This window comes from Sciurus carolinensis, chromosome X (genome assembly GCF_902686445.1).
Source record: "Sciurus carolinensis chromosome X, mSciCar1.2, whole genome shotgun sequence".
Classification (NCBI taxonomy): domain Eukaryota; kingdom Metazoa; phylum Chordata; class Mammalia; order Rodentia; family Sciuridae; genus Sciurus; species Sciurus carolinensis.
This window is the reverse complement of record NC_062232.1, coordinates 61,847,900-61,871,052: the sequence shown is the minus strand read 5'-3', so window position 1 is coordinate 61,871,052 and position 23,153 is coordinate 61,847,900. Positions and strand designations below refer to the sequence as shown.

The following is a 23,153-nucleotide window of genomic DNA, read 5'->3' as shown; positions in this document are numbered from 1 at the left end:
AGAAACAAATCAAATGAATGAACAATCTATTCAATGAAATAATATCAGAAAATTTCCCAAATCTGAAGAATGAAATGGAAACTATGTACAAGAGACTTATAGGACTCCAAATAAACAAAATTGCAACAGACCCACAGCAAGGCACATTATTATGAAAATACCTAACATACAAATTAAGACAGAATTTTAAAGGCCGCGAGAGAAAAGAATCAAATTATACTCAGGGAGAAACCAATAAGAATATCAGCAGATTTTTCAATCCAGACCCTAAAAGCTAGAAGGTCCTGAAAAACATTTACCAAGCCCTGAAAGAAAATGGATGCAAACCAAGAAAATTATACCCAGCAAAACTTACTTTCAGATTTGATGAAGAAAGAAAATCCTTCCATGATAAACAAAAGCTAAAAGAATTTACAAAAAGAAAGTCGGCATTACAGAACATTATCAGCTAAATATACATGAGGAAGAGATGAAAAACAATGATGCAAATCAGCAATGGAAGGAACTAGCCTAAAGGAATAGCCAAATAAAGGAGAAACCAAATCGTGTCAAAAAACAAAAATGAGTCAAATGACTGGGAATACAATCATATCACAATAATAACCCTGAATGTTAATGACTTGAACTCATCAATCAAAAGACATAGACTGGCAGATTGGATTAAAAAGAGAAATCCAACAATATGCTGCCTGTAAGAGACTCATCTCATAGAAAGAGATACCCATAGACTAAAGGTGAAAGGATGGGAAAAAAACATACCATGCACATGGACACAGCAAAAAAGCTGGAGTATCCATCCTCATTTCAGATAATGTGGACTTCAAGCCATAACTAGTCAGAAGGGATAAAGAAGGACATTACATACTGCTTAAGGGAAGCATAAATCAGCAAGACATAACAATCTTAAATATCTATGCCCTGAACATGGGCTCATCCACGTACGTCAAACAAATCCTTCTCAATTCCGGAAATCAAATAGACCACAACACAATAATACTAGGCAATTTTAACACACCTCTCTCACCAATGGATAGAACTTCCAAACAAAAACTGAATAAAGAACCCCCATATCTCAATAACACAATCAACAATTTAGACTTAACAGACATATATAGAATATACCATCCAACAAAGAACGAATACACTTTCTTCTCAGTAGCACATGAATCCTTCTCTAAAATAGATCATATTTATGCCACAAAGCTACTGTTAGCAAATACAAGAAGATAGAGATACTACCTTGTATTCTATCAGATCATAATGGATTGAAATTAGAAAAAAATCACAGAATAAAAAACAGAAACTTCTCCAATACCTGGAGATTAAATAATACGCTATTGTATGATGAATGGATAACAGAAGACATCAGGAGGGAAATAAAAAAATTCTTAGAAGTAAACGAGAACAAACACATCATATCAAAATCTCTGGGACACTATGAAAGCAGTACTTAAAGGAAGATTTATTTCATGGGGTGCATTCAACAAAAGAAGTAAAAATCAACAAATAAATGACTTGACAGCGTAAAGCCCTAGAAAAAGAAGAGCAGACCAACACCAAAAGTAGTAGAAGACAGGAAATAGTTAAAATCAGAGCTGAAATCAATGGAATTGAAACAAAAGAAACAATCAAAAAAATTAACAAAATAAAGAGTTGGCTCTTTGAAAAAATAAACAAACGTAATAAGCCCTTAGCCACACTAACAAAGAGAAGGAGAGAGAAAACTCAAATTACTAAAATTCAGAATGAACAACGAAATATCACAACAGACACAAGTGAAATACAAAACATTATTAGAAGCTATTTTGAAAATCTATATTCCAACAAAACAGAAAACCTTGAAGACGTCAACAAGTCTCTAGAGACATATGAATTACCTAAACTGAATAGGGAGGACAAACACAACTTGAATAAATCAATTTCAAGCAATGAAATAGAAGAGGTCATCAAAAGCCTACCAACAAAGGAAAGTCTGGGACCAGATGGGTTCTCAGCCGAGTTCTACAAAACCTTTAAAGAAGAGCTCATTGCAATACTTCTCAAAGTATCCCATGAAATAGAAGAGGAGGGAACACTCCAAAACTCATTCTATGAAGCCAATATCACCCTGATACCTAAACCACACAGAGAAACATCGAGGAGGAAAGAAAATTTCAGACCAATATCCTTAATGAACATCGACACAAAAATTCTCAACAAAATTTTAGCAAATCGCATACAAAAATATATTAAAAATATAGTGCACCGTGATCAAGTGGGTTTTATCCCAGGGATGCAAGGTTGGTTCAACATCCAGAAATCAATATATGTCATTCACCATATCAACAGACTTAAAGTTAAGAATCACATGATTACTTTGATAGATGCAGAAAAAGCATTCGATAAAATACAGCATCCCTTCATGCTCAAAACACTAGAAAAAATAGGGATAGTGGGAACATTCCTTAACATTATAAAGGCCATCTACGCTAAGCCCATGGCTAATATCATTCTAAATGGTGAAAAATGAAAGCGTTCCCCCTAAAAACTGGAACAAGGCAGGGATGCCCTCTTTCACCACTTCCATTCAACATTGTCCTTGAGACTCTAGCCAGAGCAATTAGACAAACCAAGAAATTAAAGGGATACGAATAGGAAAAGAAGAACTCAAACTATCCCTGTTCGCTGATGACATGATTATATATTTAGAGGAACCAGGAAATTCCACCAGAAAACTTTTAGAACTCATAAGTGAATTCAGTAAAGTAGCAGGTTACAAGATCAATGTTCATAAATCCAATGCATTTTTATACATAAGTGATGAATCTTCACAAAGAGAAGTTAGGAGAACTACCCCATTCACAATAGTCTCGAAAAAAATAAATACTTGGGAATCGATTTCACAAAAGAGGTGAAATATCTCTACAATGAGAACTACAGAACACTAAAGAAAGAAATTAAATAAAACCTTAGAAGATGGAAAGATCTCCCATGTTCTGGGATAGGCAGAATTAATATTGTCAAAATGGTCATACTACCGAAAGTGCTATACAGATTCAATGCAATTCCAATTAAAATCCCAATGATGTACATTACAGAAATAGAGCAAGCAATTATGAAATTCATCTGGAAGAATAAGAAACCCAGAATAGCTAAAGTAATCCTTAGCAGAAAGAGCGAAGTAGGGGTATTGCAATACCAGATCTTCAACTCTACTACAAAGCAATAGTAACAAAAACGGCATGGTATTGGTACCAAAATAGGTAGATCAATGGTACAGAAGAGAGGACATGGACACAAACCCAAATAAATACAGTTTTCTCATACTGGACAAAGGGTCCAAAAATATGCAATGGAGAAAAGATAGCCTCTTCAACAAATGGTGCTGGGAAAACTGGAAAACCATATGCCACAGAATGAAACTAAATTCCTATCTCTCACCCTGCACAAAACTCAACTCACAATGGATCAAGGACCTTGGAATCAGACAAGAGACTCTGCATCTTATAGAAGAAAAAGTAGGTCCAAATCTTCAACATGTCAGCTTAGGATCAGACTTCCTTAACAGGACTCCCATAGCACAAGAAATAAAAGCAAGAATCAACAACTGGGATAGATTCAAACTAAAAAGCTTTCTCTCAGCAAAGGAGACTGTCAGTAATTTGAAGAGAGAGCCTACAGAGTGGGAGAAAATCTTTGCCACCCATAATTCAGATAGAGTGCTAATTTCCAGAATATATAGAGAACTCAAAAAACTCTACACCAAGAATACAAATAATCCAATCAACAAATGGGCTAAGGAAATGAACAGACACTTCACAGAAGAAGATGTACAAGCAATCAACAGATATATGAAAAATGTTCAACATCCCTAGTAATAAGGGAAATGCAAATCAAAACTACCCTAAGATTCCATCTTAGGGTAATTAGAATGGCAATTATCAAGAACACAAGCAACAATAGGTGTTGGCGAGGATGTGGGGAAAAAGGAACACTCATACATTGCTGGTGGGGTTGTAAATTAGTGCAGCCACTCTGGAAAGCAGTATGGAGATTCCTCAGAAAGCTTGGAATGGAACTACCATTTGACCCAGCTATCCCACTCCTTGGCCCATACCCAAAGGACTTAAAATCAGCGTACTACAGAGATATAGCCACATCAATGTTTATTGTTGCTCAATTCACCATAGCCAGATTGTGGACCCTCCCTAGATGTCCTTCAGTGACTGAATGGATAAAGAAACTGTGTCATATATATATATATATATATATATATACATACACACACACAATGGAATATTACTCAACCATCAAGAATAATAAATTATGGCTTTTGCAGGCAAATGGATGAAATTGGAGATAATCATGCTAAGTGAGATAAGCTAATGTCAAAAAACTAAAGGACGAATGATCTCTCTGATAAGCGGATGATGATATATAATGGGGGGTGGGAGGGTTAGCGTTAGGGTTAGGGTTAGGTTTAGGGTTAGGGAGAGTGGCAATAATGGAGGAAGGAAGGACTGTATATAGGGAAAAGAGGGTTTAGGAGGGGTGGGGGGAAGGGAAAAAATAGCAGAATGAATCAAACAACATTACACTATGTAAATTTATGATTACACAAATGGTATGCCTTTACTCCATGTACAAAAAAAAAAAAAAAAGAATGGCAGTATTGAATCATGGTAATTCTAGGTTTGACTTTGTGAGTAGCTACTGAAAGTGTTTTCCAAGTGGTAATACCATGTTACATTTCCATCAGCATATGTATGATGATTTCAATTTCTCTGCATGCTTTCTAAGACTTATTTCCCATATTTTTTATTATAGACAATCTAGAAATAGTATCTTGTTGTGGTTTTGATTTGCATTTTCCTGATGGCTAATGATGTGTACCATTTAATGTGCTCATTGGCTATCAGCATATCTTCTTTAGAGAGCTGTCTATTCATATCTTACAATTGAGATATTTATATTTTTATTATTTAGAAATATTCATAATTTAAAATAGTTCCCTGATATCTCCTATAACTTTTAGTTGCTGTCCTGAACACTATTTTTTGAGGGGGAGTCAACAAGCATTAGTTTCCCGTCTTCTATTTGTACATCATGGTTTCCTTTTGAAGGATTACCTTTCCCCACAGGGTGTCATTTCTATAGGAGTACACTAACTTGCATTTTCTGAGGAATTCATGTATAAACAAAACAATATAGGCCAATCAGATATTATTGCTCATAACTTTGAATCTTGATTTACACAGGATTAAAAAAGTGATGGTGCTTGAGATTCACGAATTGCATTGTCATGTACATCTACAAGACAATTAAAAAAACTGTAAGTATAAAGCAGAAAGATCAGTAGACTAGAGGGAAGGGAACAGGTGGTAGGATGAAGGGAGGAAAAGGGGAAGTCTTGGAGACTGAATTAGAATAAATTGTATTCCATGCTTTTATAATTATGTCAAAATGAATTCTATTGTTATGTATAACTAATAATATTAGGTAGGGGGTAGTGTAGGGAAGGGAGGGGTATGGGAGCAGGAATGATAGTAGAGTGAAACAGACATTATTACCTCATATACATATATGACTGTATGACCAATGTGACCCCTATCTATAATCAGAAAATGAAACAATACACTCCATTTATGTATGATCTATCAAAATGTGTAAGTGCACCTATCATGTACAACTAATTAGAACAAATAAAAAAATTTTAAAAGTAATACTGCTAATTATTTTCAGGTATACTGATCTAAGGAGATTGTTGGTTAATTCTTGTTACCCACATCCCCTTCTTGCCCTAGTTCTTGCCATTTATAAGCCTGTTTACTTACACTTCCATTACATATTTAAGATCATTTCAATAAATTCCCTTTCAGTTTAAAATAGAATAAGTTTCTGTTGCTTGCCCTTCCTGTTCCCCAAAACTTAAATGATAATGATTCCCTTTCCCTATACTCCTATAAAACCCAGTAACTTTCCATTACTTCAGTGCCTAATACAATTCTTGCATGAATCTCTCTTTACTTTGTCTTTCCTATTAGAATGTGACCTCCTCAATCATAGGGACAATATCTTATTTATTTATTTATTTATTTATTCTTTCTAGTGATTAACATTGTGCTTCATAAGTAGTCTTTAATAAATGTACAAAAAATCTGTTAGCTTATTTAGCAAATATTTATTAAGTACCCAGATGTGCCAGGCCCTAGTCCATGCTCTCCCATGGGTCACTGCTACTTATGGCATCATTAAAGTACTTAGTATAACTGAATTTTAAAAAATATACCACTCAGAGGGTGCACAACAGGTTGAATGTTGATGTTGCTTCAAAATCCATAGGTTGAAGTTCCTAATCTCAAGATAATGATATTAGGAGGAGGGGGATCTCTGGGGTATTTAAATAATTAGTCCAGAGCCCCAATTAATGGAATTAGTGACTTTATAAAAGAGTCCCCACACACCTCCATCATCTCTTCTGCCATGTGAGCACACAACAAAAGATGTTCGTCTTGAACAAGAAAACAGTCCCCTTTAAAATTCAAGTCATGTCACATAATTTTGGTGTTCAAAACCCTCCATTGACATCCATCTAATTTAGAGGAAAAGGAAAAATAAGAATCACTTGGAGGTCAATAAAATAAAGATTGCGAGACCACATACTCCAAGATTTAGTAGACCTGGGGCAGGATCCTAAAATTTGTATTTCTAACAAGTGCCCCATTGTTGCTGCTGATGCTGACCTGAGAACCATTAGGTAAACACTGAATGGAACCTGGGATTTGCAAGCAAACTTCTTGAGGTCCAGAATCTTGATCAACTACATGAAAATATAACTTCCTTTGCTCTAGTGTGATGGTTTAATTCTGAGGGCAGTAGCATCAGCACAACCAGTGAATTTAGGGAAAAAAATCTTGGGCTTCACCCTAGAAGTACTATATCAGAAACTTAGGGTGGGATCAGGTCCAGGACTCTTTGTTATCACAAACACTTCTAGTAATTCTGATATATAATAAAGTCACTGACTTAACAGATCTGAATTTCAATTAAAATAAATAGTTAAGAAATCTTTAAATTTTAATTATGTCTGCTATACTTGACTGGGTATTCTTTCTCAATTACCACTAACCATTTTTGGGAGGCAAATACATTCTTATTGGATCTCAAAGTAAAAGAGTAAAAGGCAATGCACTTTGGGATTTTTCGGAGAGAAACTACCTTCAAAGAGTTTCCTAATGTGATTTTTGACAGGCATCATAATATTCAGTTTTAATAGAAATACACTAATTATATGAACCTGCACCTTAAAGAAACTAAAAGTCACCCTCTCTGCTTCTGGACTTTCATGTGCTGGACAACTTTTCTCCTTCATATTCTTCCTCCATGATGTTCTACCTCTTATGGGGCCCATAGCAATGGAGCCAGTTTACTAAGGATTGAACCTCTAAAACCCTTTCAACTAACTGGAAATGTGAGAACAATCATCCCTCAGTATCTGTAGGGCATTGGTTCTAGGACCTCCCACCTCCATGGTAGCTAAATCTGCAAATGCTCAATCCAGCAGGACATTTGGGGGCGCTGGAAGTTTATACCCTGAAGAAAGTAGTCTCCTAATGTAATGAACATAATTGCTTCTGACCCAAATGTACAGGCTGACTATTCCTCACACCAGAAATAAATTCTAGTTCTCCTTTGCTGAGCCCAAGGTCAGCCTGCAACAGACTCTTACCAACAGAAGGCAGAGTCAGATGTGATATTCAGACAGTTCTGAGTCAGTCAGACACCTGGAAGTTTCCAGTTTCATATTCTCTGGGGTGGGGGCAATTGCCATCTTGTAAAGAATCTATATTCATCTACCCAAAAACTAAGACATCATGTAGGAAGAGAGAGGACAGTTAAAGGAACACCCAGGTGCCATACAGGTGAGGGGAGCCTTCTTGTACTTTTCCTGTACAGTCCTATAACTGCCAAGTGAATGCAACTGAGTGAGGGACCCAAAGTTACACAGCACTGAAGATGACACAGTCAAGCCATGCCTAAATATCTGACCTGCAGAAACAGGAGAAATAATAGTTCATTGTTGTTTTACAAAGTCACTGCACAGTGCTTTAGGAAGTGTAGGTATGCAGTCATTTGTTCATAGTAGTTCCCCAGGGTGTTAATTTCCTGGGATATAAGGCCTGCTTCATTAGTAGACAAAGCTGGTCTCCATACTCGTAGAAAGCCTCAGACAGATAAATGAAGGGTCCCTGGTACCTGGTGGGGCCATATTCAATGAGGTGACCCAGACATGGGGATACAGATGGATCCAGAGATCCAGAGATTCTGTTGTCTTACTCCTTCAATTGTCCAACTGTGATCTCAGTGTTCCAAGGCAAATTCTTGCTGCTTTAGAGATTAAAAACTGGCTTCTACCTACCCCCAATCCCTTGAAGTTTCAAATCCACTTATTTCCTGAAATGTTTACCATTTCTACGCCATTTGGTTTAAGGAAAAATAATGTTGTATTACAAAAAGGCATTCAGGTCGTGCAAGATGGTGAATTAGAGTTAGGCAACATTTCTCCTATATTGGCTACCTGGAACTCAAGCAGTGAAAAATACTACTTCTCCCCAAGTCTATAGTAAAAAATCCTGAGAGGAGGGGCAGTCTGCCCTAGCTGGACCAGAGACTGTTTGACTCATTAAACAAATAAAAAAACAGTAATAAAATAAAACAACTCACCCTGAGTTTATCAATGGACCATAGGGAGCTGATCCAGAAGCCATCTTGGAACTGCAATGTAGAGGAGTCAATAGAAACTAGAAGCCCAGACCCATGAGTTTGCAGATTAGGTCTGCATGGGCCTGTCTGATCCTAGCAAAGACTTGGCTAGCCTTGTAAAGGCATGGAAAGTGAGAAACAGAGCATTTTGCCCAGGGGAACACAGGTTAGAGAGGTTGGAGAGAACCTGGTTTTCTCCAGCCCTGTGGGTCTTGCTGCTCCTGGGGGCTTACCGGGCCACCTATAGTGGGTCGGAAAGTTGGAAGGGTAGGTTTGAGGATGTTTGGCTCTTGGCTTGCCCAGTCAGTCAGTCCAGCATCCACTGGGTTTCTGGGGTCCACCAGGCTGGCATTTGCTGGATCTTGGCACCAGCCCAGTCTCCAGCTCCCTCCCCAATCTGGCATCCACCAGTTCCCAGGTCTCCAGGACCTGCCAAGTCTGGGATCCCCCAGAGCCTTCTGGACCCCTAAGGCCCAGTCTCACAACTCTACACCCCTGATCCAGCCCACTGCTCCACCTACTAGACCTGCTGTTTCACCACAGGCCCATAGCCCTGTGTGCCACATTGCTGCTTCCCTATCAGATCTGTCCAACACAGCATAGAACTTCACTGTGGACCTACAGGACCCAGAACCTTGCCCTGATCCAACTGACCCAGGGAAGCTGGGGTCCCTGAACATGGCCAGAAGATTCGCTACCTGCCCACAAGCCAGATTGGTCAGCATGCCACTTCGCTACTAGGCCCACCTGACCCAGAGATCTGCCCACCCACACTAGTCTCCCAAAAAGGGAAATTGAGAAGTCTTAAACCCCAACATTCAACTGGGTGGGCAACACAATATAAAGGCAAGACTCAATGACCCATGGCTCATACTGCTATGCTTAGTTCATACCTCAAGAAGAAACAAAAAGAAAATCAGTCACAGATAGTGAACATACATGTTCAATAACTATTTTGTGCACCATAGTGGAAACAAGTCCTTAATTTCACTGGGTTTTTGTTTTTTTGCTTCATTTCTTGTTATTCTGTTTTGCTATATGTTTTTGGTTTTCTATATTAGGTTTTTGTTTTATTTGAGTATGTACTGGTTGATTCAAGGACTCCTACACATATACATATTTGTTTCTCTCTTCTCATTTTGAGCCTTTTGTTTCTTTTTCTTTTTCTTTTTTTTTTTTTTGAGGGTGTTATTTTTCCAAGCCCTGTATTTTGAGAGTTAGGGTTTTTGATTAGCATATTTTGATTTTGTTTTGTATTGTCTTTGTGACTACTCTATCTCCCTGGTCTTCCTCTCTCTTTTTTCTACTGCTGACCCAAATTCCATTTTCTTTCTCCTCCTTTATATTCTTCTATTTTTTCTTACCCTTGCATATTAACAACATATCCTAAGTTACCATGGCACCCGCTCTATTCATGCTTTAAAATTACAAACATATTTCTACTCTCCCCTCTCTTCTTCTTTCCTCATACTCAACTCTATCCTTAACACCTCTTAATACTAATTTAGATATATTACATCTGCTGCTAACACCTGTATCACAGCAATAGTTACTATGATAGAAATCATAAAAACACATTTTTTATTTTAAGCCAAACATAATTCATGATTATTTACTGTTTTTACTGGTGGAAATTGCTGATCCTACTATTTTGACATATTGTATGAATTAAAACTGGATATCAGAAGAGGAACTAAGGACCTAGTCTACTGCTATGTATTGTTTGCATAGATTGTTGCTATCGTTGCCCTCCCCAATCTGAGAAGTACTAGTAATATAGAAGGACACTATAAACTCATAAGGTAGAAACTTGACAGCATCAGATCCATACAGAAAGATGGGTAGACACACAAACAATATGAAAAGCACAAAATACCTCAACAAAAACCACAGAATACCTCAACAATAGACTCCACTGATATCACAGTGGAGGAAGTGTCAGAGATGGAATTTAGAAAGTTCATGGTTAAACTGATTTTCAAGGTAAAACATAATGGACCAAATAAAATTAGAAAGAAAATACAAAAGGTGAAAGATCAGTTCAATGAGGAGATAGGGAATCCTGAAGAAGAATCAGTCAGAAATCCTCAAAAGGAAGAAAAAAATAAACAAAATAAAAAATTCTTTGGAAATCATCACCTGCAGACTAGACCACTTGGAAGACAGTTTCTGGCAATAAAGATGTAATATATAATCTTTTTTTTTTTTAAAGAGTTACAATAAAATCTTTATTTAGGTTTGGTCAGTACAGGTAAGATATACTGGAGTCACAGAGCAATATGCATTAACAGGATACAACAGTTCATAAAAATTGAGTTAACTATGCACACAAATATCTTAAACATTCAGTCACCTAAAGAGAAAATGCACAGATGTATGGTGGAAAAAACTGTATCTAACACTGAAACTACTATAGGATTCCATCAACAAGTTCAACTTTTAGTGATAAAATCTACGGTACTGGGCAAACTTGGCAGTCATAAACCCACATCTACTCTAACAAGTTTGAATGGTGCAGAAGTATATAACAGCATGAGGAAGAATGCCCTTACACAGCATGGGTTCTAGAGACACAGATTTATACAGACATCATTGTGTTATACTTTAAGATTTCCATTTACAACTTCACATTAACTCATATAAAAATAACTTGACCCTACACAAAATGTCCTTTTAGCAACATTCAAAGTAATTAACTGTTACAATTTCCAAAGTGGCAGAGGTATTGAAGCAAGAAAAAAAAAAGGGGGGGGATCAAAAAAAACAAAAACACACCCATAAAAAGGCAAGTTGTGACAAAGTATGCATCAATTTTCTGGACAGTATCCTCTCCCAAATTAAATGACACTGTATAAAAATTTGCTGGAAAAATATTACAAAACTGAACCCTGCACATTTACACTTGAGTCCAAGCCATTCTGGACGTGGCGGGAACCCACAGTTCGGTTACCTTTCCCACTCACTGCTTTCTCCTCTTGAGGGTCATGATTGGAGTCTGTGTCATTTGAATGGTGTGTGAGAGAATTTTCACTGCCTGTGGGAGAGTCTACACTTTCATACCCCACACTGAGTTGGTTTACATAACTACTACCTCCTCTGCCAGTTCTCTCCTCTGAGCTGTTGGAGGTCTTATTACTGTTCCCTGGAGAAGAAGGAAAGTCATCCTCTGCTGTGTTCCCCTCCCTGTGAAATCCAGACCCAGACGTCCTCTGACGGGAGGAGCTGCCATTGCTTGGTCCATTTGCCAGACGACTGCAGTCTTTACTTGTGGTCTCTGCCTGTTCTACAGGTTCAGAAGATGTAGCCCTGCTGGTACTTGGGGCTGAGGTTTGAGACTGCTGCTGCTGGTACTGGGCCAACTGCTGGCCTGTCTCCTTCAGTTGCTGCTGAAGAACTAGAATGGTACTCTGCATACCTTCTACTTCTTCGTCAAGTTGAATGATGAAGTCATTCAGTTCATCCTGACTGCTTTTAAGTTCCTCACTATATTTCTTCTGTAAAGCCAACTCTGCTTCAAGCTGTGCAATACGACCCTGGGACAGTTGCCTTCCAAGCTCTTGGTTTTCCTGGATAAGCATTCGACACTTCGCCATTAACTTTTTGCCTGTTTGGAATTGATTTGAATGATTAAGAGAGAACTTAAGTCAACCTTGTTAAAACTGCACTTAAACGTTGGGACAAGCTGGAACATTTATCTTCCACTCATCTCAGACTCCATTCTCACCAAGCGAAAATTCAAATTGGTGACTTACACAATGTTCTGACGAAAAAAATTCACCTCCAGGATTGGATGGAAGCATGAAGAAAATAATGCCTCATTTATCTAAATGATCAAATGAATTTGCTAGAAATGGTCACTATACCTTTTTTCAATTCACAAAATGTCTCAGTTAGGCCAGCCCATAGTTCCAACACATTATGTCCCCAATCTTCTGGCAGACACCCTGTGAGACTGTCCCACATTAATTTCTACTACAATATCCTGGGACAAAGTGTCAAAAAGTAACAAGTATCAAGTCTCCTTGTCTTTTATGATACCAGATGGAATAAAGTAGGTCTTTTAAAAATGAGATAGACTTTTCCTTCACTTTGAAGAGCACAGCAACAATTTTCCAAAATGAATCTGCTCTCCACAGCCCCCCAAAATTAAAATGTTAAGAATACAACAAAATCATAGTATTCCTTGAACTTAAAAAAACAGAACCAAAAAAAAAAAAAAAACCAACAAAACAAAACAAAAAAAACCCCAACTATTCCAAGGCACATTTAATTTAATATCAAGAGTGTAATACAAAAGGCCCAAATACAATGAAGGAACACATTCCCCCATTAACACCAACAACAATGCTCTTTTGACATGTGCCTGTTGAATGGGATGGGGTTTCATAAAGTTCACTACTGGAAAAAAATAATGCAGTGAGTCTCATCACAGCCAATATCCTTATACAATCTAGTTGTGAAATGAATGTTTATAATGCTTCAAACAGTTTAAACCTGAAGTTGGATACCACACCTTCATGTTTATACAGTCCTCAGTTAAGATTGTCTAGTTTTTGCAACCAAAGAACAAACCATTGATGAAAACCGCATTGATTTAAGGCTCCATTATGTGATATAGAGCCCTAAGCTAAATGGTTAGATATATGCACTACTTGTACGGACATCTGTTATTTGATTTTCTCGTGACTATTAAAGTTGGTTCTCAGCAAAAAACCCTTTAACGGCAAAATCACCTCATTTGAGTTTTGACCCAGAAGTTCAACAACAATCACGAAGTCCACAGTCTTATTGGCAAAACTGATACACAGTGTCTCTAAGTCATTATGCTCAAGGTTAAGAGCGATGCATATTCCGTTTTTACATTTTACTGGAATTTTACATGTTCAATTCATGATTTTAAATCTCTAGGTTTTCAATCCTCCAAACTGTCTGAAGACACAGTGTGCCACAGACTTAAGACTTCTGTTTCTCCCTCTATTTTCTTCAAACAGAAACATTTCTCAAGTGTCTACATGTTCTAGAAGGGGAATTTTTCGGAGATGGCCTCTTCTTCGGAATAGTCCGACGACATCAGGCCTCAGAAGCAAGGGGAAGGGGAAGAGAAAAAAGCTGAAACACAAGGTTCATCGGGTAAGTTTTACATTAACCATTACAAGCTGCACGGTATAAGAATGTGGCCTTTTTTTTTTTTTTTTGCTCAAAAAGTCTGAGTCTTGGTGTGGAAACTAGTACTTGCCTGTCCCACCACAGCTGTCTTGTAGTGGGACTGTCAGGGAAGTCTTGACTGGGGAGTATGATTTGTTTACCTATCAGGCGTAAACTTCCAGGCACTCAGTTCATTTTGGGCTTGTTCCAGTTTGTCTTTAGTCTGTTCCAGTTCGCCTTTCATTTTTAGGAAAAACAAGTTGATCGCTGGGTCTACCATTGTTGATCTCAGCTGGGCGACACTCGGCTGCTGGACTTGCTTGAGGTACTGAATTTGAGTAGTACACTCTTGCATCTCTTGTTCCTTGGTCGCTAGTCGCATTACAAGGATGTTTTCCCTGCGTGCAGACTCCTGCTGCTGTTGCTTTAGTTTTTCTTCAGACTCCCTTAAGCCTGTTACATCATTTGAGTTAAGATCTGTGTACTTGCCCTCCAAAGCTTGAACATAAGCTTCATATTGTTTCCATCTTAGAATTAACTCATCTCGTGCCATAACTTTGAAGCCTGTTTCACTGAGTCGAACCTTTTTTGGAAGAGGTTCTTCGTTGGTCATCTTGAATCCTCTCCAGGCCGCGGCCCCGCGGGCGCCGCCAGCCACAGGGACCGAGGCCGTGCCGACGCCGCCCCGCCGCGCTCCTCCTGCCGCAGCCCCGGCGCTCCCCTTTATTTGCGGGTCTCACTCGTAATATATAATCTTGAAAATAATGTTGACCACAGAGACAAGATATTAAGAGACCACCTCTATGACTGTATGTCCGATGTGATCCTACAATATGTACAATCAGAAAAATGGGAAATAACACTCCATTTATGTAGGATTTAACAAAATGTATAAATACATTCTACTGTCATGTACAAGTAATTAGAACAAGTTTTAAAAATTATAAAAAAAAGTCCATAAACAGAACTTCCAAGAAATATGAGATAACCTGAAAAAAACAAATTTAAGATTTATTGGGATAGATGAATGCTTGGAGATACAAACCAAAGGAATGCACAACTTTTTCAATGTAATCATGTCAGATAATTTCCCAACCCAAAAGAATGAAAGGGAAAATAAAATATAGGAAACTTACAGAACTCCAAATACACAAAATTACAAATAGATCCACACCAAGGCACATTATTATGAAAATGCCTAACATACAGATATGCCTAGCATAAGGATAGGATTTTAAAGGCTACCAGAGAAAAATGACAGGTCACATATGGGAAACCAATCCAGATTTCAACTGATTTCTCAATCCAGACCTTCAAATAAAAGTGAAAACCAGCAAAGGGAGGAACTACTGATTTCTCAACCCAGACCTTCAAAGCTAGGAGGTCTTAGAATAATGTATACCAAGCCCTGAAAGAAAGTGAATGCCAGCCAAGAATATTATATGTAGCTGAAGTAGGCTTCAGAATTGACAATGAAATAAAAACCTTCCATGACAAAAGTTAAAAGAATTTACAGCCTGAAAGCCTGCTCTACACAACATACTCAATATTTCATGTAGAAGAAATGAAAAATAAAAGTAAAAACCAGCAAAGGAAGGAACTACCCTAAAGGATAATCAATCAAAGGAGAAACTAATTAAAATTAAAAACCAGAATTAAATAAAAATAACAGGGAATAAAAATCATTTCTCAATAATAATTGAATGTAAATGGCCTAAACTCATCAATCAAAAGCTAAAGAGTGGCAGATTGGATTAAATACCAAGACTAAAATATATGCTGTCTTCAAGAGCCTCACCACATAAGTAAACATATCCACAGACCGAAGGTAAAAGGATGGGGAAAAAACACACCATTTACATGGATCTCATAAACAAGAAGGGGTTTCTATCTTCTTATCAGATAAAGTGAACTTCAAGAAAAGTTAACAGAAGGGACCAAGAAGTGCATTTCATACTTTTTAAGGGAATTATACATCAACAAGACATAACAATTGTAAATATTTATGACCCAAACTGTGGAGCACCTATATACATCAAACAAACCCCTCTCAAATTCAGGAATCAAATAGACCACAACACACTAAGACTGGGTGACTTTAACCTTCCTCTCTTATCACTGGATATATGCCCCAAATAAAAAAATAAATAAAGAACTATGGTACTAAAAATACAATTAAAAATTTAGACTTAACAGACATATAGAATATGTCATGCAACAATGACTGAATACACTCTCTTCTCAGCAGCACATGGACACTTCATTAAAATAGACCATATGTTTTGCCGCAAAGCAACTCTTACCAAATACAGAAAATGATAAATTACATTCTATTAGATTATAATGGAATGAAATTAGAAATCAATGATAAAATAAATAGAAGCTACTCAGAGACACTAAATAATATGCTATTGAATGACAAATGGATAGTAGAGGAAATCAGGAAAGAACTAAAAAAATACTAAAAAAATGAGAATAGTGACACAACTTATCAAAATCTCTGGGACACTATGAAGGGAGTTCTAAGAAGAATATTCATTGCATTGAGTGCCTTCTTTAAAAGAATAGAAAGTCACCAAATAAGTAACTTAACATTACATCTTATAAAACCTTAGAAAAGGAAGAACAAATGAACACCAAAAACAGTAAAAGACAGGGAATAATTAAAGTCAGAGTGAAAATCAATGAAATTGAAACAAAATTCAAAAAATTGATAAAATAAAGTTGGTTCTTTGAAAAAATAAATAAAATTGATAAAATCTTAGCCAAGCTAAAGAAGAAAAAGACAGTGAAAATGCAAATCAATGAAATTTGTGATGAAAAAGGAAATATTACCATGGACACATTGAAACACATAAGATAATCAGAAACAACTTAAAAATGTACACTCAATAAAAAATAGAAAATCATGAAGACATCTACAAATTTCTAGAGACATATGACTGACACAAATTGAATCAGGAGGACACAGAAAATTTAAAAAGATGAATTTAAAGCAATGAAATTGATGACACCATCAACAGTCTACAAACAAAGAAAATGCCAGGAACAAATGGCTTCTGTGTGGTGCTCTACAAGCTCTCAAACAAAGAACTTACACCAATACTCCTTAAATTATTCCATAAAATAGAAAAGAAGGGAACCCTTCCAAACTCATTATATGAAGCTAGTATCACCCTGATACTGAAACCAGACAAAGACACATCAAGGAAAGAAAACTACAGACCAATATTCCATATGAATATAAATGCAACAATGCTTAATAAAATTCTGGCAAATCGCACACAAAACATATTAAAAAGACAGTGCACCATGATCAAGTGGGGTTCATCCCAGAGGCACAAGGCTGATTCAACATATAGAAATCAATAAACGTAATTCATCACATCAATAGACTTAAAGATAAGAACTATATGATCATCTCAATAGATGCAGAAAAAGCATTTGACAAAATACAGCACCAATTCACGCCCAAAATGCTAGAAAAACTATAGATAATAGGAACATACCTCAACACTGCAAAGCTATCTATGCTAAACCCAAGGCCAATATAATTCTAATGGATAAAATTGAAAGAATTCCCTTTAAAAACTGGGACAAGAGATGGATGCCCTCTTTCACCTCTCCTGTTCAATGTAGTACTGGAAACCCTAGCCAGAGCAATTAGACAAAATAAAGAAATTAAGGGGATATGAATAGGAAAAGAGCTCAAACTATTCCTATTTGCAGATGACATCATTCTATATTTAGAAAACCCTAAAAACTCTACCAGAGAGCTTTATGAGTTCATAAATAAATTCAGCAGAGTAGCAGAATAGAAAATTAACACTCATAAATCAATTGCATTCCTATATAGCAATGATGAATAATGTGAAAGAGAAATCAGGAAAACTATCCCATTCCCAATAGCCAGAAATAAAATAAAGTACTTGGTAATCAATCTAATAAAAGAGGTGAAAGACCTCTATAATTAAAACTAAACTACAGAACACTAAACAAAGAAATCGAAGAAGACTGAAAAAATGGAAAGATCCATCTTCTTGAATAGACAGAATTAATGTTGTCAAAATGGCCATACTACCCAAAGTGTTATACAGATTTAATGCAATTCCTATTAAAATTCCAATGACATTCTTCATAGAAATGGAAAAATCAGTCATGAATTTCATTTGGCAAAATAGGAGGCCCAGAATAGCCAACACAATCCTTAGCAAGAAAAGTGAAGCAGTAGACAATACCAGACCTTAAATTATACAACAGGGCTATAGTAACAAAACAACAAGGAATTGGCACAAAAACAGGAATGAAGACCAATGGAACAGAATAGTAGACACAGAAATATACCCACACTAATACAGTCATCTAGGTAAAGGCACCATAATCATACATTTGAGAAATGATAGTCTCTTTAACAAATGGTGCTGGGAGAACTGGAAATTCACATGTAATAGATTGAAAGTTCACTCCTCTTTCTCACCCTTCCCAAAACTTAAAGTGGATCAAGGATCTCGACATTAGACCAGAGACACTGTACCTACTACAAGAAAAAGTAGTCTCAATACTCCATCATGTTGGTTCAGTAACAGACTTCCTTCTCCTAAAATGGAAGAAGTAAAATCAAGAATCAATAAATAGGATGGTCAAACTAAAAAGCTTCTTCACAGTAAAGGAAACAATCAAGAACACAAAAAGAGAGTCTACAGAATGTATGATAATCTTTGCCACTTGCACCTCAGGTAGAACATCAATCTCCAGAATATGCAAAGAACTAAAAATCTTAACACCAAAGAAAATAAGTGATCCAATCAAAAAATGGGCAAAAGAACTGAATAGACACTTCAAAGAAGAACTAATATGAATGGCCAAAAATTATATGAAAAAAATTTCAACAATTCTAGCAATTAGAGAAATGCAAAATAAAACTACATTGAGATTCCATCTCACTCCAGTCATAATGACAATTATTGAGAATACAAGTAACAATAAATGTTGACAAGGACATGGGGAAAAAGGTACACTTGTACATTGCTGGTGGGACTGTAAATTGGTATGACCACTGTGGAAATTAGTATGGAGATTCCTCATAAAACTTGGAATGGGACCACCATTTGGCCCAGTTATCCCACTCCTCATTTTATATCCAAAGGACTTAAATTCAGTATACTATATTGATGTAGCCACATTAATGTTTATAGCAGCCCAATTCACAATAGCCAATCTATTGAACCAACCTAAGTGCCCTTCCATGGATGAATGGGTAAAAAAACTATTGTATATACACAATGGAATATTACTCAGTCATAAAAAAGGATGAAATTATGGCATTTGCCAGTAAATGAATGAACATAGAAAATATCATGCTAAGTGAAATAAAGCAGCCCCCCAAAAATCAAAGACTAAAGGTTCTTCTTTGATATGTGGATGCTAACCCACAAAAAGTGAGGGTAGGGAGAGGAAGAATACATACCCATTGGATTAGACAAAGGGAAATGAATGGAAGGGATGGGGAAGGGGAATAGGAAGACAGTATAATGAATTGAACATAGCTTTCTTATGTTCATAAATGTATACATGACCAGTATAACTTCACATTTATTATAACCACAAGAATCCGATCCTAATTGGAATGGATTGAACTCCATATATGTATAATATGTCAAATACACTCTGTCATGTATATCTAATAACAACAACAACAACAACAAAAAGAATTTCACTGTGTCTAGGATGTTGAAGAAAAAGGCACTAAATATCTAGAAGGAGGAAGTAACTTCATTTGCAGAAAAATCCCTGTGTTAAGATCAAAAACTGACTCCCTTGCAAGAACAAAAACTAACATTAGTTGAATGCATACTACATTTGTGCCAGAGGTATTATCTCATCCCACTGTCACAACATTCCTGTGAAGTAGCCACATTCAACAAATGAAGACACAACACAGAGAAATTAAGCAACTTGCTTAAAGCCATATGGCTGTAAATGGTGGAATAGTGGTTCAAACCCATTGTCTATGTGATGCAGCAGACCAGTCTTGTAATCACTACACCATATTATGATATGTAGTGCTGGGGTTACAAAAGGAGGAAGAAATGGTTCATGTGCTTGCATTTTAATGAAGAACATAGACATGGAAGCATATTAGATATGACATAGTTACAAGTTACTAAAATACATGTACACATTAATATATAATATATGTATATGACCAATAACTTTGTCTGAGACAGGGAATTAAGAACAACAGAATGATTTATAAGAAAGACCTGGGTATGAAAGTTTTCATCTGTATCAACTGACTGTGTTTTAAAATTATAAATCCAGAGTTTTTTTATTGGTTCTTTTTAGTTATACATGACAGTAGAATCTATTTTGACATAATTATAAGAACATGGAATAAATCTTTTTCTAATTCACTCCCCAGTACCTCTCCTTCCTCTCCCCTCCCCCACCTCCTACTCCCTTCCCTCTATTGATCTTTTTGTTATTTATCCATAGTTATTGTTTTAAATTAATTTCTTGTAGATGTACATGATGGTGAGATTCACTATGGTATATTCATATATGTTATACGAAAGTTATGTCAGATTCATTCCACTACCTTTCCTCTTCCTATACTCCTCCTTTCCCTTCATTCCCTTTTGTCTACTCCACTGAACTCCTTTTCTCTCCCTCCCTCCCTCCCCTGGTTTATTGGGGTTAGCTTCCACATATCAGAGAAAACATTCAGCCTTTGGATTTTGGGGATTAGCTTTTTTCATTTAGCATGATACTTTTGTTTTTGTGAAAATATTAAGACTCATTTACAGTTCCCATGGATCAATAAAGTAGATAATGATTAAAGCAGAAAGCTAAAGCAGCTGGGGAGACTGGCTGTACATATCATATTTTCATGTGAACTTTGTGTCTTTACCCATGATTTTCTCCTGGGCTAATTTGACTTCCTTTCTGGAAGAGGGCCTCAGGATATTCATTTAGATTACTTGATAGTGTGCAGTAAACAAACAGAATATATTGGCTTTTATGAGCCATTTTTGGAATTTATGTAGCATAACTTTCATTGATCAGAACAATAAAACAATCTAACACAGCTTAAAGAAGTTAGGGTAAAGACAGCACCTCCAGATGGGAGGCATGCTAAAGTTGCATTGTAAACTTTGCATGATGGCATGTGCGTGTGGTCCCAGGTACTTGGGAGACTGATGTAGGAGGATCACTTGAGCAAAGAAGTTCAAGTCCAGCTTGGGAAATGTATGACATACCATCTCAGGGGGGCAAAATGTATTATAAGAAGAAGATGTAAAATAGGAGATGCTGATAGATATCAGCAAGTTGGTGAAATAGGACTCTCCAGTATTTGTTCTGCCACAGAAACATGAATTCAAACAACTATTCACACAAAAAAATATCATCATCAGATTTAAGGAAACCAGGTGACAGATTATAGCATTTGAGTGCAGTACAGCATAAGACAAGACTCATTAAAGAATATAGGAAGGAAAGTTCAACATTATCCCTGCCACCTTTTCCAGGACTGCCAAATGTAAGACTGATCACTGTCACCCCACCCTGCAAGCTGGCTCCTAAGCATTTTTGATTCAGCAGGCACATGGTTCATGCCTTTCCAGGTCTTCCCCTTAATTGGCCCTATGAACCCAAGTATCAAGACTGTTCCTGTGATAGAGGTCATAATTTCATGTGTTGATGAACATCCAAATTATTTCTTTATCTAGGTTCCAGAACAGCCTAGGAGGCCCCCAAGTTGAAGTTGAACTTTTCAGACCTATCCTGGCCAGCACCTGCATGTGCAGCCTCCAGGCTGGCATCAGTAGTCATGGACTCCAGACCAGTCCTCATGGCCCAAGGATTTAGGCCAACTGCAGTTGTTCTAGACACCAGACTAGCACCTATGATTCTAGACTCTATACTGACCCCCACATCAGAGCAGTCCCTGTATCCCCAGGCTAGTGAGGACCCAGAGTCCATACCTGTTGCAAAAGCCAAAAGGCTCAGGCTCACCCTAGTAGACACTGGGGCTAGGCTGGGTCTCAGGAACTGAGGATCCAAGACCACTTGTGTAGAACTAGATTCCAGGCCAGACTCAATGGATTTGAGCTCCAACTTCATCCTAGTAAACCCAGGTGCCAGCCCTCTGAGGGGATTAGAATGTGGGGATAAAAAGTTTTGAACATCTATGGTACAGCATGGTGACCATAGTTAATAATAATATGTTATATACATTTGAAAAGTGCTAAGAGGTACTAAATATTCTCACCATAAAAAATGATAACTAAAGGGGAAGATGGCGGACTAGAGGGCGGCTGCATTTCATGTTGCTCCAGGACTCAGGATTCAAAAGAGGAGATAGTGAGTGACTTGGGAACAACTCAAAGCCTCCGGGTGAGTCTCTCCCATTGGGGAGGTGTCCCGGATGGGGCGGTAGTCCCGGAACGCAGGGAACTTTGTGAAGTAGAGTTGCCCGGTGAGACACCCCTCCCCCTGCTGGAGTGGTAAAGACAGACAGCGGGGAACTTTGCAGAGGAGGCCATGCAGCACAGCGCTTGGTTTTGGAGCAATCTTCCGGGTCTCCGGCGGCTGTCAGAGGAAGAGCTGGGCGGCGAGCTATTTGGACTCAGCAAACACCTGAACAACGGGGAGGGGGCTGTCCTGAGGAGGGGGAGGTGCACAGTGAGTTGCTTGGTCTCCAAATGCCCACACAGAACACTGGGTGGCTCCCTGGAGGAAGAGGCGAGTGGCGGGTCACTGGGGCTTGGAGCATATGTACGAGGCTCCAAGTGGCTGCTCAGAGGAGGGGTAGCATAGCCAGGTGATTAGGTGCAAAGCACGGTCTGGTCCAGGGAACTAGGTGCCTTTTGTTGAAAGAGCTACACAGAGATAAGCTGAGGGGCGGAGTGAAGATTCCAGGACTGCGGGCAGCTTCTCTGAGGAAGGACAACCTAAGGAGACTCGTTTGCGAAGGGTGAGGCTCCCAGGCCCAGGAGGTAGGTCCAGGCCCCTGGGAACGTTGCCTGGGAAGGCTGCCCTGCCCAGGCAGTAGTTGTTGACTGAGGGGAACCTCTAGGAGGGGAACTGACCAGCGAGACCTCCCCATCGGGTGTCTTCTCTGCCGGGTGAGGTTTCCCCACAGGGACGGTAAAACCAGAGACACAGGCACAAACAGGCCTTGCCTCAGTCCGCAGCCTAGTTCCCCTTTGGATGACCATTGGTCAACAAGTGGAGGCACCTCTGCCCACTAGCAGGGAATATAC

General features: G+C 37.9%; 1 protein-coding gene across 1 annotated transcript; it reads right to left on the bottom strand.

The window, feature by feature from the left end:
* Positions 1-10,970: 10,970 nt before the first annotated feature.
* LOC124971947 (pre-mRNA-splicing regulator WTAP-like) lies at positions 10,971-14,615 on the bottom strand. Its single transcript, XM_047535982.1, has 2 exons — positions 14,049-14,615; positions 10,971-12,354 (listed from the first exon to the last, which is right to left on the bottom strand). The coding sequence occupies exons 1-2, from the start codon at positions 14,498-14,500 to the stop codon at positions 11,616-11,618; spliced, it is 1,191 nt and encodes a 396-aa protein (XP_047391938.1). The 5' UTR covers positions 14,501-14,615; the 3' UTR covers positions 10,971-11,615.
* Between the last annotated feature and the right edge of the window lie 8,538 nt (positions 14,616-23,153).

Bases quoted from the DNA above. Each gene is read 5' to 3' on its own strand.
- LOC124971947 (XM_047535982.1), bottom strand. From the start codon at position 14,500: ATGACCAACGAAGAACCTCTTCCAAAAAAGGTTCGACTCAGTGAAACA. The intron at 12,355-14,048 runs GTAAACAAATCA...TTCAAATCAATT, and splicing joins TGGAAGTTTACGCCTGATAG to CCAAACAGGCAAAAAGTTAA.